The 27,556-nt window shown below is 40.5% G+C and overlaps 1 protein-coding gene across 2 annotated transcripts in view; it reads left to right on the forward strand.

Moving 5' to 3' along the window:
• Positions 1 to 27,556, forward strand: part of SPOCK3 (SPARC (osteonectin), cwcv and kazal like domains proteoglycan 3) — a 246,012-nt gene that overhangs the window by 187,069 nt on the left and 31,387 nt on the right. For both annotated transcript variants that reach the window (XM_069976606.1, XM_069976607.1), the window contains exons 5-6: positions 5,363 to 5,489; positions 17,483 to 17,597. In XM_069976606.1, coding sequence (XP_069832707.1) covers positions 5,363 to 5,489; positions 17,483 to 17,597 — 242 coding nt within the window. The remainder of the gene's footprint in view (positions 1 to 5,362; positions 5,490 to 17,482; positions 17,598 to 27,556) is intronic.

The following is a 27,556-nucleotide window of genomic DNA, read 5'->3' on the forward strand; positions in this document are numbered from 1 at the left end:
GGGCTGCTATGGTTAGAATGATCAGGACCCTGCACTGAGGCAGGGACCTGATCGTATGAATGAGCTGTTATTCACTCTATAATACATTACAGCACAGATCATGTGCTGTAATGTATTATAGATGTACCTGCATAGAGTGTATTTGTTTAAAGTTAGGACTAGTTAAAAGTTATCTTCATTGAAAAGTACAGTGCTTTTCCTTCAAAAATAAGGACATCGGAAGACATCGGAGGGTAAGTAGAAAGCTCTCCCCCCTCCCCTGCACTGCACCCATCCCAGCAAGAAATGAGGGTCACTTAACCCCTTCCTTGCTGGTATGGGTGCAGTCTTACATCAGTCTTGCCCCAAGGGGTTAAGTGGGGACCCTTGCTTAACCCCATGAGGGCCAGATTGTTAAGTATAGCACCCAAAGGGTTAAGGAGGATGCAATGCATCCTCCTTTAAACCCTTGGGTGCCACACTGTAAGCAGCGATCTGTAAAGATGTTTTTCTTGTCTTTATTTCTTTACTATACAGACTTAGTAGTGGACCTAGTGGGCCTAGTGTTAGCTGGTATAGAATGGCTAATACTAACCCCCCCATTATTACCCCAGTACCCAATGCCACCAGAAGTACTGGGAAGAACTGGGTGGCAGTCATCCTGGATTGTCAAAATTGGCGCTTCTGGACTGGGCGGCAGCAGGCTGGTAATGTTTGGCTGGGGAGGACCAAAATAAATGGCCCTTCCCACTCTGGTGTTACTAGGCTGCTGTTGTTTGGTTTTTAACCCGGCAGGTTATGAAAATAGGGTGAACCCTACGCGTTTTTTTTAAATTATTTATTTATTTTAAAAAAACCGCATAGGGTTCCCCCTATTTTCATAACCAGCCGGGTTAAAAAACCAAACAACAGCAGCCTAGTAACACCAAGGTGGGAAGGGCCATTTATTTTGGCCCTCCCCAGCCTAATGTTACCAGCCTGCTGCTGCCCAGTCCAGAAGCGCTAATTTTGATGCTCCAGGACCACTGGCACCAGGCTCCTCCCTGGTGGCATTGGGTACTAGGGTAATAATTGGGGGGTTATTGTTAGCCATTTTATACCGGCTAACACTAAGCCCCAACTTAGTAATGGATTCCGTCTTTTAGACGGCTTCCACTACTAAGCCTATATAGTAAAGAAATAAAGACAAGACACAAGTGAATTTTTTTTATTCAAATAAAAACACCCCCACACCCCTTGTTGACCATTTTATTAAAAAAAAAATCCCAACAACCGCTGGTCATCGACATAGTCCACTGAATCCGCTGTAATCCACAGGATACCGATATCTGAAAAATAAAAAGGGGGAAACACGCAAAAAAACACACAAACAGGAGCACAACACCCATCATTGTCAGCACAGATTGCTACTTACAGTGTGTCTCCCAAGGGGTTAAAGGAGGATGCATTGCATCCCCCTTAACCCTTTGGGTGCCATACTAAACACCAGGGGGTTAAGTTAGGGTCCCCAATTAACCCCTTGGGGGCCAGACTGATGCCAGACTGCACCCATATCAGCAAGGAAGGGGTTAAGTGACCCCCCCTTCCTTGCTGATATGGGTGCAGTGCAGGGGAGGGGGAAAAGCTTTCTACTCACCCTCTGATGTCTTCCTTCTTCTGCCGGAGCCCGGCACAATGAGATCAGGGTGCCGGCTCCAGCTCCTTATATGTCTGCCCAGCTGGGCGGACATATAAAACAAAATGTTTCTTCTAATGTTGCTATTGTGATAAAAAAATAGCATATTTAGAAGAAAGATTTACTTTTTTAATTAAATCTAAAGTGTTACATTGAGCCGGCATTAGCGATCCCCTAATACAGCTCCATGTAATACTTAATATTTAATTAATAAAGCAAATTTTCATTCTTAGAAAGCTATTTTTCTTTTACAATAGCATAATTAAAATGAATAAATGCTTTTTCAATTAACTATACTGTAAATAAATAAATAAATATATGTATATATATACATTTATTTATATATTTATTTTTTTATTAACAGTATATTTAATTGAAAAAGCATTTATTCATTTTAATTATGCTATTGTACAAGGAAAATAGCTTTCTAAGAACGAAAATTTGCTTTATTAATTAAATACTAACTATGACAGGGAGCGGCAATTTTGCCAGGGATTGCTATTGCCGGTAATACCGTTCCCTGTAATACTGCTTTCACAGATACCGTTCCCTTACTTTCACAGATGCATTCCAGAGGTGTTTTCATCACTTTCTAGAGATGTCTTTATGGACTAGGTTACCTCCAATTAATTGAATCTTGATTTCCAGGTCCCAAAGATTTTTCTCCCATAGACTATAATGGGATTTGATATTTGTTCGAATAGTCGAATATCGGAAGCTAATTGAATCGAATCATATCGAATCGAATTTTTCACTATTTGCTCATCTCTAAAGACTATCTTTCTTAGGAAAAGAGGTTTTTTAATAAAAAGAAATGTAAATTTTTCAAATTTTTGCGCAAATGGGTTTTTTTTTTACAAAAAACTACTGAGTATCAACCAAAGTATACCACAAACATAAAGAGGAATATGTCACAAAAAAACAGTCTTAGAATAACCGGGAGAGTTAAAAGCACCGCAGAGTTATCACTACTAGAGATGAGCGAACCCGAACTTTCGGCATTTGATCAGCGGTGGCTGCTGAACTTGGATAAAGCCCTAAGGCTATGTGGAAAGTGTGGATATAGTCATTGGCTGTATCCATGTTTTCCAGACAACCTTAGAGCTTTATCCAAGTTCAGAAGCCCCTGCTAATCAAATGCCGAAAGTTTGGGTTCGGATGGGTTCGTAATCACTACACTAAGAGACACAGGTCAGATTTGAAAAATAGGTCCTGGGCATTAAGGCCAAAACAGGCTGCAGAGGCAAGGGGTTAAACAACCTACTTTGCAAAGCATAACATATATAACTGAAAACAAGATCAACATGTTTTAAATGTGGTTTATAATCTTCACTGTTATTTGTAATTATATCTCATTATAACTTGTCAGTGTCATTTTTGGCGAAAAGAAAGCATAGAAGCATTTACTAATTTAACTTGTAAAATGTCTTTCCATAAATGACAGTTTAATCAATGTTGCAGATCAAGCAATTCAATAATGCACATGAGTACACTTGCTAGAGGCTATGCTTCTATAACTGATAAAAATAGTGTTCATGAATGGAAACACTTTCCTTTTTAGGAAACAGAAGGTATTAGCTGAAAAAATTATCAAAATATACAAACTTAAATTACCAGATTTAACCCTATCTTTTGTACCAATTTACCCAGTGTGAGGGTGTAAGACTAGAGGGTATTACAAAATTACCCCAAAAAAAGCATTGAGAAGGACCACATTCATTTGTAGTCAGCCAGAGAGAGAAAGAGAGAGAGAGAGAGAGAGAGAGAGAGAGAAAGTGCAAAGAAGGGACGTGCTCTGGAGACTGACTGGTCTGGCATCCAGGATACAGATAACTACCTTCCTGGTTGTTCAACCCTTAAAATAGTCAATAGTGACCACAGCATTTAAAGTTACACTGTCACCTCCTTTTTGCATTCTGACATCTCTACACAGGTGTAAAGGGTAAATTTAGCGGTTTCCATACCTTATTTTATATCATACGTCATGCTGCTTGTTCAAGTAAAAAGTGATCTTTTATCAACTGCAGACTGTGTTATGTGGGTGGAGCCTTGCAGCATTAGAGCCACTTAGCCCCGCCCACCGCCACCATTGGCCCCACCCCCTCATCGGCCATTGGAACAGGCTGGCCTAAAGGTCTAGGCCCCACCCCTTCTAGGTCGGCCCACCAATGGGCATCAAGGGGCAGGGCCAAAGGTGTTTCAGTGGGCGGGGCTAAGTGGCGCCAATGTGGCACCCACTTAACATAATCTACAGTTGATAAAAGATCACTTTTTATTTGAACAAGCAGCATGACGTATGATATAAAATAAGGTATGAAAACCGCTAAATTTACCCTTTACACCTGTGTAGAGAAGTCAGAATGCAAAAAGGGGGTGACAGTGTCACTTTAAGTGGGTGGAGCCTCGCGGCATTAGAGCCACTTAGCCCCGCCCACTGCACCACCATTGACCCCACCCCCTCATCGGCCATTGGAACAGGCTGGCCTAAAGGTCTAGGCCCCACCCCTTCTAGGTCGGCCCACCAATGGGTGTCAAGGGGCGGGGCCAAAGACACCCGTGGGATGTCATGGCAGCTTGGGGCCATTTTTGCCTTAATTCTATACCTATGAAGCCATGCCAGAGGCAGTGTTGCACATGTTTGGTATCACTTTATTAAAAATGAGTCAAACTGTTTAATGTTACATAACATATTATTTAACATATTTTTCATTTATACCACATAGAGCATAAAAAAATTCCAAGTGCACAGAAATGCAAAACTGCTAATAGCAGTTCTTTTTGCAAAAAAAACAAAAACTATTAGCAGTTCTTATTGCACAAAAAAACAATATTAACTCAAAAATGACACCATTAAAAAAAAAAACTCAACTCATGCAGCAAAAATAGATAAGTAAAACCCGTCATAAAGGGAAAAACTAAAAAAAATAATGTGGACCAAAAGGGGTTAAAAGACGAATATATATATATATATATATATATATATATATATATATATATATATATATTATTATTTTTTTAGATTGAATTCACATTTGACCATTCATTTTTATTAATTAGGCTTCATTATTATAGTTCCATATTATAACTTTATCCCTGTATACATATGTACACTCCAACAGCCCTAATTGACAATTTTATTATAAAATAAATATATACAGGGTGATCCAAAAGATGGTGGACAGTAAATCAGTGGGTTTTGGGTTGTAGTTTGAAGTGGGTTTACGCTTAGTAGGGATGGTCCGAACTTGCCGAACCCGGACTCTCGGCAGTGATTCCCGCTGTCTTAAACCTCCGTGCAGAGGGTGGATACAGCGGTAAGACCGCCTGGAAAACTGGGATACAGCCTATGGCTGTGGCTGTATCCCGGTTTTCCAGGCGGTCCTCCCTCTGCACAGAAATTTAAGACAACGGGAATCAGTGCTGAGAGTTATTGTGCTGCATATTGATTTTATTTTCTCTAATGTACAAGATGGTGATGTGGCCATTGTGCTGACACAATAACTGGAAGAAGCACAATATACTGATAATGATAACAATGACTGGAAGAAGGAAAAAAGTATAACGGTGACAAAAATGAAAAAAAAAAATCTCTGATCATGATCTGATCATCAGAAGTCGTCTTTCATTGTGTTACTTTTGCAGATTCATCCTTTACATGCATACTAACATTTGTTCACATTATTAATAAAGCGTATTATTATATTACAGCATGAAAGAAGCTGGATTAAGCTATAAGTACTGGAGAGGTGTTCCTCTTTCTTCAAGTTGCAAACAATGTCCTGCAGCTTATACAAATCCTGTATGTGGATCTGATGGTCATTCATATTTATCTAAGGTAAGACAAAAATTTGATTACATTTTAATGTCTTATCCCTTATATTTGAGAACATTCTCCACAATCCTTCCTAGTTTACAAGTATTTTTAGATTGTTAATATACAAAGTAAGGCTATATTCCCTCCACGGGAAAATTATGGCTACCAAAAAAGGTCACAAATAATGTTCAAGATCTTTATTTATGGCCCCCTGTTCATGTGATGGTCTTCCAGAAAGACAGCCATAAAACATGTTTAACATTTTTAGGTTTAACATTTTTTCAACTGTCTCAATTTTTATGGGGGGAGGAGGTGGCAGGATATTTTACACTGGTTATAAACTAAAAATTTAAAATGTACTGTCATTAATTCAGAATTTCCCTGTGAAATTTTAAGAACAAGGCCATTCTTTTCTCAGAAATAGAATAATATGATGGGATGGCTTCTGGAAGGATTTCAGGTTCAAAAGTAGAATTGTAAAAAAGGACAAGTGTCACACACAATAATTTTTGGAAAACCTTTTAATGCAGTTTTAAGCCAAAGCCAGAAATGCATTGAAAGGGAATTGGAAATACATAAGACTACTTTTTAACCCAGCAAAATCTTCTCAAAAGTCAGGGAATGTCTTATAGGGCAGGTGCTGAAAAACTTCAGAACCAGACTGGAGAATCTGCAGTTCAGTCGGGGAAGCTAAAAAAACGTCAGAATCCCTGCCATATGCGGCGGCCGTATAAAGGGCAGAGCAAACTGCAGGCTTCCGGGGTATTAAAAAAGGGATACGGTAGAGTGTTGCTGTGCCCAGAAAAAAACATCTTTTTCACCTGTCTGACCCACCCTTGTATCCTCCTGGTATTACTCTACCTCTTTCTCTGCCTCTCAGATCTCACTGCGGTCTGATATTTTTTTTTATAAATTTTTATTTGGTGAGTATATACCAAACACCAAATTTTGTATTTTAACTGGAAAAATTGGGGGTCATCCTATATCCCGGAAAATATGGTACTGTATTTTCCGGCGTATAAGATGACTTTTTAACCCTAAAAAAATCTTGTCAGTAGTTGGGGGTCGTCTTATAGGCCGGGTATGGTCGCCCCATACAGTGGGGGGCTCAAAAATGGCCCGCATCCCCACCATATGGGGCGACCATTTAAAAAAAAAAAAAAACAGTTAACTCAACTGGGCCCGTTCCCGGCCTCCGCTCGTTTTCTCCTCCGTCTCCGTTGCTGGCGCAGCCAGTGTGACATACTGGTGAGGCCCGAAGCTCTCCCGAGCAGCCGAGCGTCTATTCGGAGACACTCGGCTGCTCGGAAGAGCTTCGGAAGAATGACAGAGGCTTCGGGAGACTCCAGAAGTACCCGAAGCCTCTGTCATTCTTCCGATTAGATGCTCGGCTCGGTTTTGGGCATCCCCGGCGCAGTCAGTGTACGTCACACTACCTGCGGCGGCAACAGGAGCGAAGGAGAAGACACGCAGAGGCGGGTGAGTTAAATGTTTGTTTTTTTAATTAGTTTATCTGCAGTTTCCGGTGTATAAAGCAAATCCCTGACAATCTGATTACAAGTCAGGGGTCGTCTTATACGCCCAGTCGCCTTATATGCCGGAAAATATGGTAATATAATTTAAAAAAAGAAAAACTGCTGTGTGTGACACCAGCCTAAGGCTACGGTCCCAATACAGAAACGGTCCGACATTTAATGGCAAAAGGTGTCCGTCTTTTCATAATGACTACAGCAAATAATGATCATGATCATTATTTGCAGCTGTCATTATGAATAGACGGCTGTCTTACACTCCTATAAAACCTGTAGTAGGAACATAGCCTAAATGTGATGTCTTAAAGGGGTTGTCATGGACTTTTCAATAATCCAGCACTGCCTTGAGTGGGCACATTTGCATTTTCCTCACCGATTTACATAATGGCTGCCATGATGTAGCTGGAGAAAACTTCTTAGACATATTTATTATTTGTGACAATATTGAGATTAACATAGACATCCACAAGGCAAGAAGTTGCAAAAAGTTAATGAGGAAATGTGATAAATTTGGCTCATTTGATATAAGCATAAGGTAAAACAATAAAAAAGCATGAACATAAATTGCAGAGTAATATGCACAACTACGTAATAATACATTTAAACATCAACATATTATACATAGATATCTACAGTATAAATGTGTATGTTAAGTTTGTATATATGTATATATAGATAGATAGATAGATAAATAGATAGATATAGATATGTCTAATACAATGTGGTACCTAGTTTGTCGCAAAGAAATGTTCGCAGTTCAACTTTCTAAAAAACTATCAAACAAAGCAAATCCTCCTAAACTGTTTTGCCCACACTGTTTTGAAGCTAAACCCTTTCTATTTGTATGTGCAGTAGAATGTGAACACATTGACGGCTGTAAGATGGGCATTCCATATGGCTGTTTTTGATACGCTGTGATCCTGCAGCTGTGCTGTTATTCTTATTTAGAAAACATTCAGTGCTTTTATTTATAACAGTTGCCTAAAAGAAAGTTCTCTTCTCACTTCTCACTTAAGAGAGAAAGTAGAACTGATTTTTCTGAAGGCTAGATTTTAGCAACAATTTGAAAGGCTGTAGAAAACAGATGGCATTAGAAGAATATTGACTTTGCCTTGTAACTGTGGCTCTTGCATTTAGATTTTTCTTTGGACTCTAAAGAAGAAGCGTCTGTGGTGATATGTTTGTAAATGATTGTAAATCATATAGTATATGAATTCATTTTCCATGAAAAACATTTTTTATATATTTGTTAACTTCTGTAAATGTATAGTATTTACATAGACTGTCAGAAGCGACAAAGGATAAAGACTGTTTTCAATAATGGTACAATATAATACGAATATTTCCCGCTTCCTTTTGGAACAGAATTTTTGCCCAGGAACAATAAATTCCAAAATTTTTAATTCTGAGTGGAACAAATATGGGATGCAGGAATCAATAAGTATGGATATCTTTTTAATGATACAATTTACTAAAAATTGGTGGGGAGGTATCAATGTTCAATGAATACCTTTAGCCATGGAGACACCATTATTATGACAAGTAAATTAAAGAGTATCTGTCATATTTCTGTGCAGCGTTTACCTGCATTATCCCAGTGTTGTATCTTTTTTTTTTATTAGACCAGTGCCATGGTCCCTGTTTGCCTTTTACTCTTTCTGCCAGTTTTTTTTTAGCCTAGAGGTAGTGCTTGGATAGAACGAGGCTTGCCACACTGTGCATTCCATTAATATCATAATACATCAAACAACGGAGGGATGAGGGAACACTGCTGCTGAGGATTCCCCTTAATGATTAGTACTTACATGCAGTATGTCAGTGTGAACACCAGCTCTTGTGCTTCTGTTGCTGATGTGTGCAATTTGTGCCATGCCCAGCACACTCTCATTGTCATGTCATTGATAACCAGCAGTGCAACATAGAGGACAGAATGCCCCCTCCCCTCACACTTTTGGTGAGTGGTTCTTTAGTAGGAAGATTCCTAGTGGCCAGAGCTCTAGACATTTTTTCTTATATAAATGTTTTTGTTTTTGTTTTTCCCAATAAAAGTGCGTTACAATTATATTTCTATTTACAGGCACTATGCATTTTACAAAAGTTGCCCAAATGACTTCCCATTTAAAGGATATAGGAACACTAACATTTTACTGAATTGTTTACAGATAGTTGGTATTCCAAAAACATATATTTTCTAAAAGTCATACATTTTACCTACCATGTAAGCTGGTCACATGATTAGTGCTGGCAAGGACTATCTAGGCACTTTGCCAATATGGATCATATTACAAGGATAATAATAATATGTAATTTCATGAAATGTATTTCATGATGCTATTTACACATTACTAGCATAATAAAGAATGTAAGAATGTCCTAGTATAATAAAGAATCATTCAGGTTTTTTTTATTGGCTCCCCCAGCTGCATGCTGGCATGTATACCCACCCGTGGTGATTGCATTTCCACGGCACAGCATTATTAAGATACTACAATGCCATTCAAATCCCACTGGCGCCAAGGTGACTTCTTCTCTGGTTGTCCCTGTCCCGCATCTAAGGAGGTTGGAAGTCTACATCTGTATCGAGAGCGCTCCCATAGAATTGCATTTAAGACACTGATTTCCAGTCTTTAAAAACCATAGAGAAAAAAGAGGGATCAGAAGAAAGGTGACGTAGGCGCCAGTGGGATCTGAACAGCATCAGAGCACCACAATGATGCCACAACACTCCACATGCCACCCTGCGGGGTAGGGGTTTTACTGAATGATACATTTAAGATTGTACTGGACTGCTGTTTTTTCTAGATTCTACTGGACTGCTGTTTTATAAACATATTTTTAAATATTCTAAGGAACATATATTAAAATGCAAAGCTCTAGAAATATTTTGTCCTTTGTGAGTTATTTTATTTTATGTTAAAATGACATCAGAGTTTCCATAATTACAAAATTGAACTTGATTAATAATCAGAAATGCAATCAGTGAATGTCAGCCTTCAAGCCCTGTAACGTGAGGATATGTAGTCTGATACAAGCACATGCTGAGTAGACTTATTAAGTATAATGTCTTATTTCCACATAAATGAGCCCATTATAAATGTAACCTTTGCTATTTCTAATCAAAATCACTAAGACAAGAGGGCACATCAAGCAGTAGTGCGAGGAAGAAAGTGGTAAAGGTTAAAGTAAGAAGGAAATCAACTTGAATTATGAATGTGTAGAACAGCATATAAAAGTATAGCTGCTGGTCAGTATAGTATTCAATGACATAACAAAAATAGACTATTCTTTATTGTGGATCATTTATTGTAAATACGCTAGTTAAAAAGGTTGTGAGATTTATCTACAGTACAAACAATACATGACACTTTATGGAATAGGTAGAAGAATAAATAGTGAGGAAGGGGTTGATCAAGTTTAAGCCTCCTATGTTTTCAGATTTTACCACAGCAGAATTCTAGCTAAAAAGTAAAAACAGATGGATATTATATTTCAAGGAGTATTTTGAAGGAAAAAAATTGTTTTCAAAATCAGCCTTCCAATACTTAGCAGCTGCTGTATGCCCTACATGGATTGGTTTGCTCTGGACAGCTCTGTGCATAAGTTTTAGGCAGACATGGGGGGGGAGGGGGGGAATGCTGCAAAGTAAGATGCTTCCCATCAGGGAGGCGCCTGATTAGCTCTAAATGTTTATTCTTCCACAATGACCCCAAACAAACAGCCAATATAAATAAGATATAGCTTCAATATAGAAATGAACATGTAGTCCTAGAAGTCATGAAAGGGCCCCCACAAAGCCCTGATAGCAATATTACTGAGTCTGCAATATTACTGAGTTGTGGTTAATACTTGTAATCAAAGTATTTTAGGTTTGATACCTTTATTGGCCAACAACAAATTGTTAGAGCTGTGAGCTTTCGGGATTCATAGGATCCCTTCGTCAGACAAGTTCACAATTTTTTGTTGGCCAATAAAGTTATCACTCCTAAAATACTTTCATTACAAGTATTTACCACGATATAGACAGACTGAATAAAATTGAAATTAGGGCTCTGATTTGAGCCAACCTACATCCACAGAGGATCTGTTTTTAGCTCTCCATATGTTTGGAGCATCCTCCCTGAATGTTTTGTTACTCTCACTACTGTCAGTACCAGGACAGCTTTACTACCTATTTATCCCTATCACTCAGGGTCAAGGGAGCCTTCTTTAAATCTAACCTGGCTACTGTTACTAAAGGTCCCTATACACTTTTTTTAAAAATTTGGCAGAACTGACCTCCTGACTTTCCTCCAACAGATGATGTTAGGGGACAGAAAGATCAGGTATGTGGGATTTCAACTAACTGGCCTTTTTGTTCTTGAAAATATAAGCCACTGTCAGAGCTGAGTCTTGAGCCCCTATTACACGGGGTGTAATATTATTTTTACACGCAGTGTTCACACAGGTAATGAATAGCAGAAATTGTTCTAGGGGAATTGCTAATGATGAAGAGAGTGGGGAGGAGCGACGGAGAGGTAATGCCATTCCAGGGCATGACTACTCTAGGTCACGCCAATATGACACAGGGCTGCAAGTTTAAAAGTAGTTTTTTAGGACAATAACTGCATCTGCCGCCGCATGGACCCCAGGACAGATCTTGGATTAAAAGCAGCTATCTGAAGGTACAAGCGGTTTGGGGGGGGGGGGGGGGGAGATTGTGGGTACAGAGTCACTTTAAGACTTCAGGTTACATTTTTTTTGTTGCTGTATAATGGACTGACTACTATGAACTGTGACTTAATGATTGAATTAATTTACAGTATTTCTCAATAGAGACAACTGAAGCTGCTCAATTTTTTGGTATCTTCTATGCACCCACAAAATATTACATAGGAAAATACAGCATTCTTTCCAAGCTGGCACAAGAAAAGGTGTTAGGTATTGTGTATACACCATCTTTTCTTTGCTCTATGCCATCCATCTCTTCAGACAATATTTATTTTAAAGCGAAAATATGTCCTGTTAGGCAAATTTCAGTCTAAGGCTATGTTCAGGCCCGGATTGGTAATCTGGCGGACCGGGCAAATGCCCACTGGGCTGCCACAATTACCAATCCGTGGGCCGCCGGTCCCGCTGAATACTTGGACCGGCGGCCCACTGCAGTGGTCGTAAACAGCGCGGCCGCTGGCCGCACTGTTCACTGACCCGCTGTGCCAGGTTTCGGATGGCCCCCTTCCCCCTGCACACCCGCGCGCACACTTAGGGGCCGCTCTGCCCCTTTAAAATTCACTTGTGAGTAGCAGACGTGCCGCGCGCAGGCACGTCTGCTACAGCCCATCCCTGACGGCTGACGTCACTTCCGGGACGTGCCGCAGAGGATCCTGGGGGGCTGAGCAGAAGACGCCGTGGGGAGTCAGGACAGCAGGAAGAAGACGCTGCTGCTTGGGACTCGGAGCGATGTGGCAGGTGAACATGCTTGTTTTTTTCCCACTGGGGGGCTGCACTGCAGGGGCTGTCTGTTCTACATGGGGATATAACAAAGGGGGTGCCGGCTATTCTCTATGGGGGTGTGTAGGGGGGGGGGGTTGCAGGCTATTCTCTATGGGGGGGTGGCTATTCTTTATGGGGGGGTGCAGGCTATTCTCTATGGGGGTGCAGGCTATTCTCTATGGGGCAGGCTATTCTCTATGGGGGGGTGCAGGCTATTCTCTATGGGGGGTGGCTATTCTCTATAGGGGGCAGGCTATTCTCTATGGGGGGTGCAGGCTATTCTCTATGGGGGGCAGGCTATTCTCTATGGGGGGTGCAGGCTATTCTCTATGGGAGGTGCAGGCTATTCTCTATGGGGGGGGTGCAGGCTATTCTCTATGAGGGGGCAGGCTATTCTCTATAGGGGGGTGGCTATTCTCTATGGGGGGCGGCTATTCTCTATGGGGGGTGGCTATTCTCTATGGGGGTGCAGGCTATTCTCTATGGTGGGGGCAGGCTATTCTCTATGAGGGGCAGGCTATTCTCTATGGGGGGCAGGCTATTCTCTATGGTGGGGACAGGCCATTCTCTATGGGGGGCAGGCTATTCTCTATAGGGGGCAGGCTATTCTCTATGGGGGGTGCAGGCTATACTCTATAGGGGGCAGGCTATTCTCGATGGGGGGGAAGGCTATTCTCCATGGGGGGCAGGCTATTCTATATGGTGGGGCGGGCTATTCTATATGGTGGGGTAGGCTATTCTCTATGGGGGGCAGGCTATTCTCTATGGGGGGCAGGCTATTCTCTATGGGGGGCGGCTATTCTCTATGAGGGGGTGGCTATTCTCTATGGGGGGCAGCTATTCTCTATGGTGGGGGCAGGCTATTCTCTATGGGGGGCAGGCTATTCTCTATGGGGGGGTGCAGGCTATACTCTATGGGGGGGCAGGCTATTCTCCATGGGGGGGCAGGTTATTCTCCATGGGGGACGGGCTATTCTATATGGTGGGGCGGGCTATTCTATATGGTGGGGCAGGCTATTCTCTATGGGGGGCAGGCTATTTTCTATGGGGGCAGGCTATTCTCTATGGGGGTGGGGGTGGTGGGAGCAGGCTATTCTCTATGGGGGGGGTGCAGGCTATTCTCTATGGGGGGGTGCAGGCTATTCTCTATGGTGGGGGCAGGCTATTCTCTATGAGGGGCAGGCTATTCTCTATGGGGGGCAGGCTATTCTCTATGGTGGGGGCAGGCCATTCTCTATGGGGGGCAGGCTATTCTCTATAGGGGGCAGGCTATTCTCTATGGGGGGTGCAGGCTATACTCTATAGGGGGCAGGCTATTCTCGATGGGGGGGAAGGCTATTCTCCATGGGGGGCAGGCTATTCTATATGGTGGGGCGGGCTATTCTATATGGTGGGGCAGGCTATTCTCTATGGGGGGCAGGCTATTCTCTATGGGGGGCGGCTATTCTCTATGGGGGGCGGCTATTCTCTATGCGGGGGTGGCTATTCTCTATGGGGGGCAGCTATTCTCTATGGTGGGGGCAGGCTATACTCTATGGGGGGCAGGCTATTCTCTATGGGGGGGTGCAGGCTATACTCTATGGGGGGCAGGCTATTCTCCATGGGGGGGCAGGTTATTCTCCATGGGGGACGGGCTATTCTATATGGTAGGGCGGGCTATTCTATATGGTGGGGCAGGCTATTCTCTATGGGGGGCAGGCTATTCTCTATGGGGGCAGGCTATTCTCTATGGGGGTGGGGGTGGTGGGAGCAGGCTATTCTCTATGGGGGGGGTGCAGGCTATTCTCTATGGGGGGTGCAGGCTATTCTCTATGGGGGCAGGCTATTTTCTATGGGGGGGCAGGCTATTCTCTCTGGGGGGGCAGGCTATTCTATATGGTGGGGAGGGCTATTCTATATGGTGGGGCAGGCTATTCTTTATGGGGGCAGGCTATTCTCTATGGTGGGGCAGGCTATTCTTTATGGGGGCGGCTATTCTCTATGGGGGGCAGGCTATTCTCTATGGGGGGGCAGGCTATTTTTTATGGGGGCGGCTATTCTCTATGGAGGAGCGGCTATTCTCTATGGAGGGGCGGCTATTCTCTATGGGGGGCAGACTATTCTCTATGTGGGGCAGGCTATTCTCTATGTGGGGCAGGCTATTCTCTATGGGGGACAGGCTATTCTCTATGGGGGGCAGGCTATTCTCAATGGGGGCAGGCTATTCTCTATGGGGGGTGCAGGCTATTCTCTATGGGGGGCAGGTTATTCTCTATGGGGGCGGGCAATTCTATATGGTGGGGCGGGCTATTCTATATGGTGGGGCGGGCTATTCTATATGGTGGGGCAGGCTATTCTTTATGGGGGCAGGCTATTCTCGATGGGGGTGCTGGCTTTTCTACATGGGCATATTACAAAGTGGGGGGAGCTATTTTATATGAGGCTATTACAAAGGGGGGAACTATTCTATATGGTGATGTTACAAGGGGAGGAACTATTCTATATGGGAATATTACATAAGAGGGACCTATTCTTTTGGGGGATGCTACAAACGGGGGCTATTTTATATGGGGATATTACAAAGTGTGGGTGGGTAATTTTATATGGGGATGTTACAAAGTGGGGACTACTATTTGGAGGCACATACTGGGCCTAACTGCTTATATGGGGGCACAGAGGGAGCAAGGTTACTATGTAAAGCAATACTCTTGGGGAGTTTGTATATAGATGTGGATGATGCTGGAGTGAGGAACCTAAAATGTTTGTCTGGTAGATGCTACAGCGAGGAGTCGTGGCCGGAGAAGTCTTCATGATGGTCGAGCAAGAAAAATCGACCAACTTCAGCAAAAGCATTACTTGCAATCCATGCAGAGAAGACGCCTCCTGTGAGTAGGTGGATGTAATTGCACTATAATCACTCTATTTATAATCATTCTTTTCATTACCAGCTGAAGTGTCACAGTGACAGCCGCAGCCCGGCCATGTATGTCAGTCAGAGCTGCAGCTGTGGCTCTGCTCCGCCTCTGTGACACTTTTGCTAGTAATGAAATAGAGAATTATAAAAGTTTACACTGGCTAAAGGTCCTGTCACTTATACTGTATCTCCCCCCCACCTTTCTACAGCTCTGTACTTGGTATGGACCTCACAGATTCCCTTTAATGGCATGTACATACATAATCTATTGCAGATTTGATGCTGCTAAAATACATAAATATTCCACATCTAACCCACAGTAGATTATGTTTTATCTTTATTTTTATGCGTTGATGATGGGGTTCACATATTTAAGTAAGTAGTTAGGAACATGGCAAATTAAAGCAGAATGAAAGCAGAATTCGCTACAGCATGTATACACTGCTGTCTATAATATATTGGGGATGATATGGTATGTGGGCTGCTGAGGTTTGAGTGCCAGGGCTGATTTCAAGTCCCAGTCCGGCCCTGGCTATGTTCACACAATGTAAGTTGTGTATTAATCATGGCCTTTGTTGCCAATGTGCAGCAACGGCCGTGATTAATACACAACCTTTACACTCCAGCTGGGATCACTAGGGGCGGCGCAAAAAAACTGGCATGTCAGATTTCTGCGCTCCATTAATTTTGCACGCTCTATTGTGTGCAGCGGCGAATTGGGATGGGGGCGCGCACGGATGCGTCCGTTTCCGAATTCAGAGGAAATGAAGATCATACGGGCGCTACTGCAGTACTGGGATGATCTTCAGTAACACCGACCGTTCTATGATCCGGCCGTGTCACAGAATGGCTGGTGTTATACTAAATGTAAACATGGCCTTAATATGCATAATACGTTCATATTTTATCTTAAAATGACGGCCATCAAAAAAGACAAAGAAAATATGGCCAAAAAAAAAAGTGTGAACATGATATGAAAGAAAAGACAGCGCTCCATTGTGTAGATCATTAGTAAACAAGTGAGAGATGAATAGCAAAAAAAACTGTCACCTGGGGTGGAACAACTCTCAGTAAAGCATGTAGCAGACCGCAGCCACTCCCAATAATCACAATGGACTAAAAAACCTCCTTCTACTTGGCATCGGGTGTACTGGGTGCAGGTCCAAGATACTGCACAGGTTAGATACTGTTGAAATAATTTTTTAGATCAAACGCTGCTAGCCACAGGAACACTATGGGTTAATTATCCTCTTGAGTTTTCGACCCCGACCAAAGTTCTGACATCATACGTATTCTAGTTTATATGTTCTGTATATTTGATATCTGTTGTATGGCTCTTGGGAAAGAAACCAGTCCGGTTTTAAAAAACGTGTTGGGTCTAGTACATCATTTTTACAGTATCTGCACCTTGCCCATTAGACCTTGGACCTGTGCCCGATGAACCTGATGCCAAGTGGAAGGTGTTTTTTTAGTCTGTTGTGTGAAAATAGCTCTTGGCTATGTTCACACTGCGTGTGTTTCCGGCTGTAGTGCGAACCACGAATATACGCACGTAGTTTTGAGGTTGATGCGTTCGCTTGAAAGTATACGATATACACCCGCAAAATGCACACTACGCATGAGCTTACGGCCGGATTGTATACGGCGCCGTGAAAAATGAACAAGAACATTGTTTGAGGACGGAAATGTTGAAACTCCTGGCTGTGGATCTCCATGCGGTCCCGTACGGAGTAATTATTTCAGCCAAATTGAACTTCATTTTTCGATCCAAAAGGTTCTGTGTGGTTTACGGGGCTAGGCAAAGATTTTCAAGTAAATGACCAGTTTCAGATTGCTTCGAAACAAGCTAGGGAAGCATAACTGTACTACGGGCATATATTCGCGGTTCGTACGCATCCGGACGCATTTCTATTTTTCCCACGCCCGTAGTTTCAGCCGCACATGTACGGCGGTGTACGAAATGCGGCCGGACTCATACGCAGTGTGAACATAGCTCTATAATGTATATTATAGGTTAACATATCTGTTAACTATAAATTATTGTATACTCAAATACATTGTAAACTGCTATGGGGTGATCCACAGTAACATGTAGAATATGTGTTTCCTGTTTATTTCAGTGTAAATTAGAATACCAAGCTTGCATTTTGAGCAAACAAATATCTGTGAAGTGTGAAGGGTATTGTCCCTGCTCTTCAAGCAAATCAAGACCTGTAAATAAGAATAATAAAAGAGGTAAGATTTTTTTCTTTTTTAACATTCATACATTCTACGTTAATACATTTTATGTTAGTATATACATTTCCGGCTTTCACTTTATGACTATGGTAGTTGAAGAAAAGTGGAGATGATTTTATTTTGTGTTGAATGTCAGAAAGTATACCAGAAATTTCTTGGTATAATAATGGAATAAACATACAATTTTAAGCATAAATGAACAAGAAAAGCATAAACAGGCATTGGAATGCACCTGTGGTTTTTTATTGCCAGCTTACAGAACTACAGAACATACAGAACTGTACAGTAGGAGCCCCTTAGCAAATGACAGATTTGTACTAAGGATGCTAACATGTAATAATTAACTGCCAAAAGCTTTGTAATTGAAAGAATGACATATACAGGTCATAGAAATAGACAATTAGGGCAAATACATGGAGGCTATGGGGGCTGCATTCAACAAGTGGCTGGGGCTTAATGTAAAGTGTGTGCAGCTTTGCACAAAGGAACATGGCCTCCTAGGCTTAATTCATTATACTTTTTGACTGTTAACAGGTGTAACTTTTAGCAAAAACCTACACAAGCTCTGAGCCGCAGATGCAAAAGATTTATTTAGAGACATGTGTCTCTTAATAGGTACAGCAAAGCTGACATGGTGCAAGCTTTTACATAAGACCAGCATATAAAATGAAGGTCAGTGTACATCAATCCAAGTGCGTAAAAACAGGAGGAAGTACAAATGGAACTCTCATTTAAGAAAGGTGAAAAAAAATATTTTGCAAGATTCAACAATAGTATCCATTTAGCCAAATAATGGCATGGCAAAAAAGTAATTATATTATTAGATATCTATCTATCTATCTATCTATCTATATATATATATATATATAACATATATATGTATATATATATATATATATATATATATATATATATATATATATATATATCATGGTCAACCATGTCTTTGTGTAAGTTAAAGGCAAACAAAAAATGGAGATGCACCGCTCTAGATATCAAAATATATATAAATGCATAGAAAGTCGGATGCACAAAGCCCACATACAGAGCAAACCACTGGACCAGAGAAAAAGTATGTATGCAATGGCAAGGGCAATGGCACACCAAGATCAAAAATAAATGTAAATATCTTTATTTAAAAAACAATGAAATAAGCAAAAGAAACACTTGAGAGAATAAAAACACTTAAAAAACAGAACAAGGAACCATGATTGTAATCATGTTTACAGGACCAGACCAGTAGAGGAAAGAAATAAATTCCAGGTAAATGTCTCAATCCCTATTGAGTCACACTATGCTAGTCCCTGTTAACCAAATAGTCCTAGTCTAGCGCATATAGCATGAATGGAGGTCTACAGATAAAGTGCCAGTGCAGTATCACATGTGAATAGTAAAGAATACAAAAAAATGGTAATATACAAACCCCTACCACACAGGTAACATATCCCCTAATACAAATAAATGCCAAAGTATTTAGCAATAAAGTGTAACCACAGGGACAGTGTGACATGGGTGGACAGCACTGGTACAGAAAAATATACAAAACCTGAATGAAAAAGAAAAAGCACGACTAGAAAACAAATGGACAAGGACAGAGGGGGAGAGGCAAGTAACCCATAACTATGGCCTAATAGTGTCCCACGCGTTCCGTCCTGCTCACAGGACTTCCTCAGGAATAAATGCAAGGAAGACAAGTGCTCCTTTAATACACATAAGTCAATTAACATATGAAAAGGAATATACAGGAAATGGACTTATAGACCTATTGCTGACCGGAGGAGGACTGAATAACACATGCTGCACCAATATGGCCGATACGGCGTGTGGCTGCCTGCACTGCGCGTGTGCGAACGTTATTACATCAAAGATGTCACTAAGATAAACATCATGCGCATGCGCCGTCATATGGATAACAAAAAATGGCCACCACGATATCGGCCAGACATTCGCCGTGTGCGCCGAGTCAGTATCCATGGGAGGAGAAGAGTAGTAGTAGCTCCCATCATCACTGCGCAGGCGCCGAAAATCAAGGATGGCCACCGGGACTTCTACTATCCACAATGCGCATGGGCCCAACATCCAAGCCACCAATTCAAGTTGCAGCACAGCTAAACCACCAATGGTTTAAGGCAATGTAGTCAGTTAAAGAGTAATTATACTAATTATTCATGGTAACAATACCAAGATGACCACCCAGATTACATAAAAAATATTAATACACAATAATTAGTGATAGAGAGTACTAGATAATAAGTGATACAAAGTGCCAATGTGCAATTAAAAAAAATGTGAAAAACAGACCTGACGTACAAACACATAATAATAAATAAGCTACTAAAAACAAATAATAACGAATAAATCTCACTAAAGAAATACAAAAGTGAACAAGGGGAATGTATATAAAAAAGAGCATGGCTGATTGCCACACAAAAATTTCTATTAAAATATGTGCATAACTCAATATAGTGTACACTAGGTAAGTAGCAAAGGGTACTAAAGCTCTGTACTAATAATGTATAAAGACCCAAATAATAAAGAAAGTTGGTAATAATAGTGGCGGACATCACGTAAAACCAGTAGTAATGAATATAAAGAAAAAAAATTATAAATGAATAAATTGCATATAAACGACGTCTCCTCCGGTCAGCACACTGGTCAAGCCAAAGGACACATGCAGAAGGGAGTAGCTCTTGGGAAAAATGTATATTAATATTTACAAAATTAACAATATTTACAATATTTATATACAATAATCACACATAAAGGACAAGGCAATCAAATCGATCCTTAATCACACGAGCTAAAATAGCACTATGGTTTAAATGAATTGGATATACAAATTGTTTTAGATTGGTCCTTAAAGGGGTACTCCAGCGGGGGGGCACTTTTTTGCTGGGACCAGGGAGGAGGTGGCCGAGGGAAAAGACATCCACTCACCTCCCCGGTTCCAGCGGCGGGTCCTGCATCGCGGCGCTCCGTTGCCCGGTTCCCGGACGCTTCCTGTTGTCTGACGCGGGCTTGAGATGTGACGTCTCAGGTCCGCTCAGCCACTCTTTGAAGGAGGCAGGAACCGTTTCACGTATTGTCTCGGGCCCGCGTCAGACACCCGGAAGCGGCCGGGCACCTGAGAGCCGCGATGCTGGACCCGCCGCTGGAACCGGGAAGGTGAGTGAACGTCTTTTCCCTCGGCCACCTCCTCCCCGGTCCCAGCAAAAAAGTTCTTCCCCCCGCTGGAGTACCTTTTTAATCTTGTGTGTAATTCTTCAAGAAGTAAATAAATGGACCGGCATGGGGAGGAGGGCTCCAAGGGTCGGGAATCCTAGTTCTTTATGCTTATGATGATCTTGGCAAAGAAGTATTTAGAACCTGAAAATCTAAAAAGAGAAAAGTGATAATACCAAGAAAAGAAAACGAGAAAGAAAAGAAAAAATAGAGACGTTTTCTTTTCTTGGTATTATCACTTTTTTTTTTAATTGCACATTGGCACTTTGTATCACTTATTATCTAGTACTCTCTATCACTAATTATTGTGTATTAATATTTTTTATGTAATCTGGGTGGTCATCTTGGTATTGTTACCATGAATAATTAGTATAATTACTCTTTAACTGACTACATTGCCTTAAACCATTGGCGCTTTAGCTGTGCTGCAACTTGAATTGGTGGCTTGGATGTTGGGCCCATGCGCATTTTCAGCGCCTGCGCAGTGATGAGGGGAGCTACTACTACTCTTCTCCTCCCATGGATACTGACTCGGCGCATGCGGTGAATGTCTGGCCGATATCGTGGTGGCCATTTTTTGTTACCTATATGAAGGCGCATGCGCATGATGTTTATCTTAGTGGCATCTTTGATGTAATAACGTTTGCACACGCGCAATGCAGGCAGCCACACGCCGTATCGGCCATATTGGTGCAGCATGTGTTATTCAGTCCTCCTCCGGTCAGCAATAGGTCTATAAGTCCATTTCCTGTATATTCATTTTCATATGTTAATTGACTTATGTGTATTAAAGGAGCACTTGTCTTCCTTGCATTTATTCCTGAGAAGGTCCTGTGAGCAGGACGAAACGCGTGGGACACTATTAGGCCATAGTTATGGGTTACTTGCCTCTCTCCCTCTGTCCTTGTCCATTTGTTTTCTAGTCGTGCTTTTTCTTTTTTATTTAGGTTTTGTATATTTTTCTGTACCAGTGCTGTCCACCCATGTCACACTGTCCCTGTGGTTACACTTTATTGCTAAATACTTTGGCATTTATTTGTATTAGGGGATATGTTACCTGTGTGGTAGGGGTTTGTATATTACCATTTTTTTGTATTCTTTACTATTCACATGTGATACTGCACTGGCACTTTATCTGTAGACCTCCATTCATGCTATATGCTCTAGACTAGGACTATTTGGTTAACAGGGACTAGCATAGTGGGACTCGATAGGGATTGAGACATTTACCTGGAATTTATTTCTTTCCTCTACTGGTCTGGTCCTGTAAACATGATTACAATCATGGTTCCTTGTTCTGTTTTTTAAGTGTTTTTATTCTCTAAAGTGTTTCTTTTGCTTATTTCATTGTTTGTTAAATAAAGATATTTACATTTATTTTTGATCTTGGTGTGCCATTGTCCTTATTGCATACGTACTTTTTCTTTTGTGTAAGTTAAACATTTTTTTCATGTTAATGTAAATTTTTAACCTCCAACATGTACGCTTTTGAACACTTTTTTGTGTACTGTGGAACCTATTACTACTGTAGCTACTACTGTAGGTAGTAGGTAAATATTTAGCAATATTCATCTTACACTATTAGGCTATGTTCCTACTATGGGAATAGGCTGTCATTTAACATCAAAAGGCGGTTGTCTATTGATAATGATGGCCGCAAATAACAATCATTATTTGTGGTCATCATTATAAAGACGGACGTCATTTTGCGCTATGGTCCCGAAGTGGAAACAGGAGGACATTTAGTAAAAGGTAAAAATGCCTTTTTAGGCGTAGATGACTTTATGACTACTTGGTGACTACTTGGTGATAGATGGCACACGAAATGTAGAAAAGACAGACAATTAAAAGAAGGGTCAGCAAGCCGAGGTCACAATTAGAGCACAACAGAGGTACCAAATCAGAATCAAATAGGATAGTCGGGTTACATAGCCAAAAGGTCGGGTCAGGCAGAAAACCAGGATAGTCAGATAAAGCCACAGGAGATAATCAAAGGGAGTACTGGACAAACTAGTAAACTAGACTAGCCAGCATTGTTCTCACATTACTGACACAGTATATAGGAGGCCAGTGATTGGACCGGGCATGTGATTCTCCATAAAAACACATGATAAGCCCAGTACTGATTGGCAGGAATACCTGACACTCAAGAAACACTTATGCAGCACAGCTGCTGCTCACACTGTCTCCCTGGCCGGTTGGGATGTCACCAGTGGGTAGCGCTGGAGCCAGTGGGCGGGGCACACTCCTGCAGTGTACAGCTGCCAGAGCAGGCCCATTAGAGTGCAGGGTGGCACTCCAGGTGCCATAGAAGACCTTGCCGGATTGGTATACGTATATATCTGACAGCTGCTTTGTGCTGTAATACATTCAGTCACTGTTAGTAAAGTTTATAGTGATGCTATGGGCTGCAGACATAGGATGAAAGATAACATGGGATGCAATAACATTCAAATTACCTTTTTAAAAGCTTATAGTCTTTGTAAAAGTTATCAAATAACGGTTTTACTTTCAGCTAAAATGTCAAGGAGGCGAGGCCAAGCTGCTACCATGCAATGCTAATCCCTGAGAACTAAACTAAGCACTGCCTCTTTGACACTTTAGCCTAATATCAAAACCTTATTTGATAACTTTTTCAGAGGCAATCAGCTTTATAAAAGGAACAAACAGAAAAAATACCTCCAACACCAAAACACACGGATTGTGGGGCGCAGGTCCAACTTGAAGTCAGAAAATGATAAGAATAAAATGTAAATTTATTAACAAGACCCAACGCGTTTCGGAACCGCACCGGTTCCTTTCTCAAGAGTCATAATGCTATACTGACAAAGAAGCACAATATAACACAAAAAGCAAACAGCATGGACCAATGACACCTAAGTGGAGGGGTAGAGAACCTCCCCTTCAATTATAATATACACCTGTAGTCACAATAGTATAAAATAAGAAACATACAAGTAAGTAATAGATCAAAAATGTTAAGATATCTAGTAAAATGACCATATACCCTATAGATAAAAAGGATGAATAAAAATACACTGTTTTTTTTTTGTTTTTTTTTAAATATATATGCTATATATCAAAAATAATTAAACCTTAGTATTTTCTATTGTCTCATTTAAGCCGTCCGGTGACAGAGACTAGAGTTTAAAAATCCAATAAGATTCCCTGTTAATAAGTTGTCTATATCTGTTAGGAACATCTTCTGCTATATTTTCCAAAATAGTAAGTCTCAGACTGCTGGGATCAGAATTATGTTTAAGAAAATAATGTCTAGAGACACTATGTAATAAAAAAGAATTTCTAATGTTAGCTCGATGCTTATTCATGCGGCACCGCACTGTCTGAACGGTACGGCCCACATATTGTAAACGACATGGGCATTCTAAAAGATAAATAACATATTGTGAAGCACAGGAGTAGCTATCATGGACATAAAATATTGCATTAGTTACACAAGAGGTGAAAATTGGTACCGGAACCTCCGTTATCCAATTGCAGCATAAGCACCTCGCTACATTACAGCGTACGGTGCCCACAGACCTATTTTTATTCTTATTATTTTTGTTACTATTACTCGTATCTATAGTAGTTTTACGAAGTTTACTAGGCGCTAGGTGGCTGCGTAGAGTTTTAGTTCGACGAAAAATGACAGTGGGTTGTTTGGGAAGAAGCGATTTTAAAATGGGGTCACTTAAAATAATTCTTCAATCTTTTGTTAGGACCTTTTTGATTTTTTTGAGTACCACAATTATATTCAGTAATCATAGAGGTACCAAATTTATTGTGATTTTCAGAAGAATTAAAGGGGTAGTCCACCCAAAATTTTTTTCTTTCAAATCAACTGGTGCCATAAAGTGCCAGAGATTTGTAATTCACTTCTATTAAAAAATCTTAAGTCTTCCAGTACTTATTAGCTGCTGTATGTCCAGCAGGAAGTAGTGTTTTCTTTCCTGTCTGACCCAGTGCTCTCTGTTGCCTCCTCTGTCCATGTCAGGAACTGTCCAAAGCAGGAGCAAATCCCCATAGAAAACCCCTCCTGCTCTCCAGACTGGAAATAATACAACTTCCTGTTGGGCATACAGCAGCTGATAAGTACTGGAAGGCTTGAGATTTTTTAATAGAAGTAAATTACAAATCTCTGTCACTTCATGGCAGCAGTTGATTTGAAAGAAAATTTTTTTGGGTGGACTACCCCTTTAAGGTGTTTTTGCTTATTAGTCATCTTCTCTAAAATTTTCTTTTGTGTGGTGCTTTTATTTTTACTATAAGCACTAGATAGTAACCGTTTGGGATAGCCTTTATTGGTAAAGCGGTTATATAAGATTTTAGATTGTTCGTGATAGTCCGTATCCAAAGTACAATTTTTTCTAATACGCTGGTACTGTCCGTATGGCACATTTTTTAACCAATTTGGAAGATGACAACTATTGTAATCCAAGAAGCTGTTAACATCTACCTTTTTTAAAAAAAAGTAGATGTAATAATATTATTAGAATGGGTATCTTTCCTAATTAAAAGATCTAAAAACTCTAAACTAGTATCACCATAATTAAGGGTAAATTTGATGCCCCATTCATTCTGATTTAAAAGGTGCACAAATAAAAACGCATCATCCTTGGTCCCCGTCCACACCATGAACAAATCATCGATAAAACGACGATAAAAAAACACAAAATTATTGTACATATCAGATAAATGGGGCTGTGTGATGAGCTCATCACACAGCCCCATTTATCTGATATGTACAATAATTTTGTGTTTTTTTATCGTCGTTTTATCGATGATTTGTTCATGGTGTGGACGGGGACCAAGGATGATGCGTTTTTATTTGTGCACCTTTTAAATCAGAATGAATGGGGCATCAAATTTACCCTTAATTATGGTGATACTAGTTTAGAGTTTTTAGATCTTTTAATTAGGAAAGATACCCATTCTAATAATATTATTACATCTACTTTTTTTAAAAAAGGTAGATGTTAACAGCTTCTTGGATTACAATAGTTGTCATCTTCCAAATTGGTTAAAAAATGTGCCATACGGACAGTACCAGCGTATTAGAAAAAATTGTACTTTGGATACGGACTATCACGAACAATCTAAAATCTTATATAACCGCTTTACCAATAAAGGCTATCCCAAACGGTTACTATCTAGTGCTTATAGTAAAAATAAAAGCACCACACAAAAGAAAATTTTAGAGAAGATGACTAATAAGCAAAAACACCTTAATTCTTCTGAAAATCACAATAAATTTGGTACCTCTATGATTACTGAATATAATTGTGGTACTCAAAAAAATCAAAAAGGTCCTAACAAAAGATTGGGGAATTATTTTAAGTGACCCCATTTTAAAATCGCTTCTTCCCAAACAACCCACTGTCATTTTTCGTCGAACTAAAACTCTACGCAGCCACCTAGCGCCTAGTAAACTTCGTAAAACTACTATAGATACGAGTAATAGTAACAAAAATAATAAGAATAAAATTAGGTCTGTGGGCACCGTACGCTGTAATGTAGCGAGGTGCTTATGCTGCAATTGGATAACGGAGGTTCCGGTACCAATTTTCACCTCTTGTGTAACTAATGCAATATTTTATGTCCATGATAGCTACTCCTGTGCTTCACAATATGTTATTTATCTTTTAGAATGCCCATGTCGTTTACAATATGTGGGCCGTACCGTTCAGACAGTGCGGTGCCGCATGAATAAGCATCGAGCTAACATTAGAAATTCTTTTTTATTACATAGTGTCTCTAGACATTATTTTCTTAAACATAATTCTGATCCCAGCAGTCTGAGACTTACTATTTTGGAAAATATAGCAGAAGATGTTCCTAACAGATATAGACAACTTATTAACAGGGAATCTTATTGGATTTTTAAACTCTGCTCTCTGTCACCGGACGGCTTAAATGAGACAATAAAAAATACAAAGGTTTAATTATTTTTGATATATAGCATATATATTTAAAAAAAAACAAAAAAAAAAAAAACTGTGTATTTTTATTCATCCTTTTTATCTATAGGGTATATGGTCATTTTACTAGCTATCTTAACATTTTTGATCTATTACTTACTTGTATGTTTCTTATTTTATACTATTGTGACTACAGGTGTATATTATAATTGAAGGGGAGGTTCTCTACCCCTCCACTTAGGTGTCATTGGTCCATGCTATTTGCTTTTTGTGTTATATTGTGCTTCTTTGTCAGTATAGCATTATGACTCTTGAGAAAGGAACCGGTGCGGTTCCGAAACGCGTTGGATCTTGTTAATAAATTTACATTTTATTCTTATCATTTTCTGACTTCAAGTTGGACCTGCGCCCCACAATCCGTGTGTTTTGGTGTTGGAGGTATTTTTTCTGTTTGTTCCTTTTGGATATCGGGAGTGGCTGCGGTCCAGGATCTATATGTTTAAGAGTGTTGTGCCTCCATACTTGCACAACCTCACCAGGTGAGGGTTGCCTTGCACCCCCTAGCCCTTCTTATATGTTATCCCTCTGATCTTCGCTATGGAGCGCTGTCGCCCTTTGTTTTGTCTATAGCTTTATAAAAGGTAACTTTAATTTTGCATCACTATCTTGCCCAATGGTCAGACCAAGTCTTAGGGGCGTAATACAAATGCAAAAACTTAAGTGTAAAATTGGATGGAGGAAGAGCAGTCAAATACAGTCAAATCGCGCCCTCATCTGCTCCAAGGTAGTCATGGATTTTTTTAGTTTAACTAG

Source organism: Dendropsophus ebraccatus, chromosome 7 (assembly GCF_027789765.1).
Source record: "Dendropsophus ebraccatus isolate aDenEbr1 chromosome 7, aDenEbr1.pat, whole genome shotgun sequence".
Taxonomy (NCBI): domain Eukaryota; kingdom Metazoa; phylum Chordata; class Amphibia; order Anura; family Hylidae; genus Dendropsophus; species Dendropsophus ebraccatus.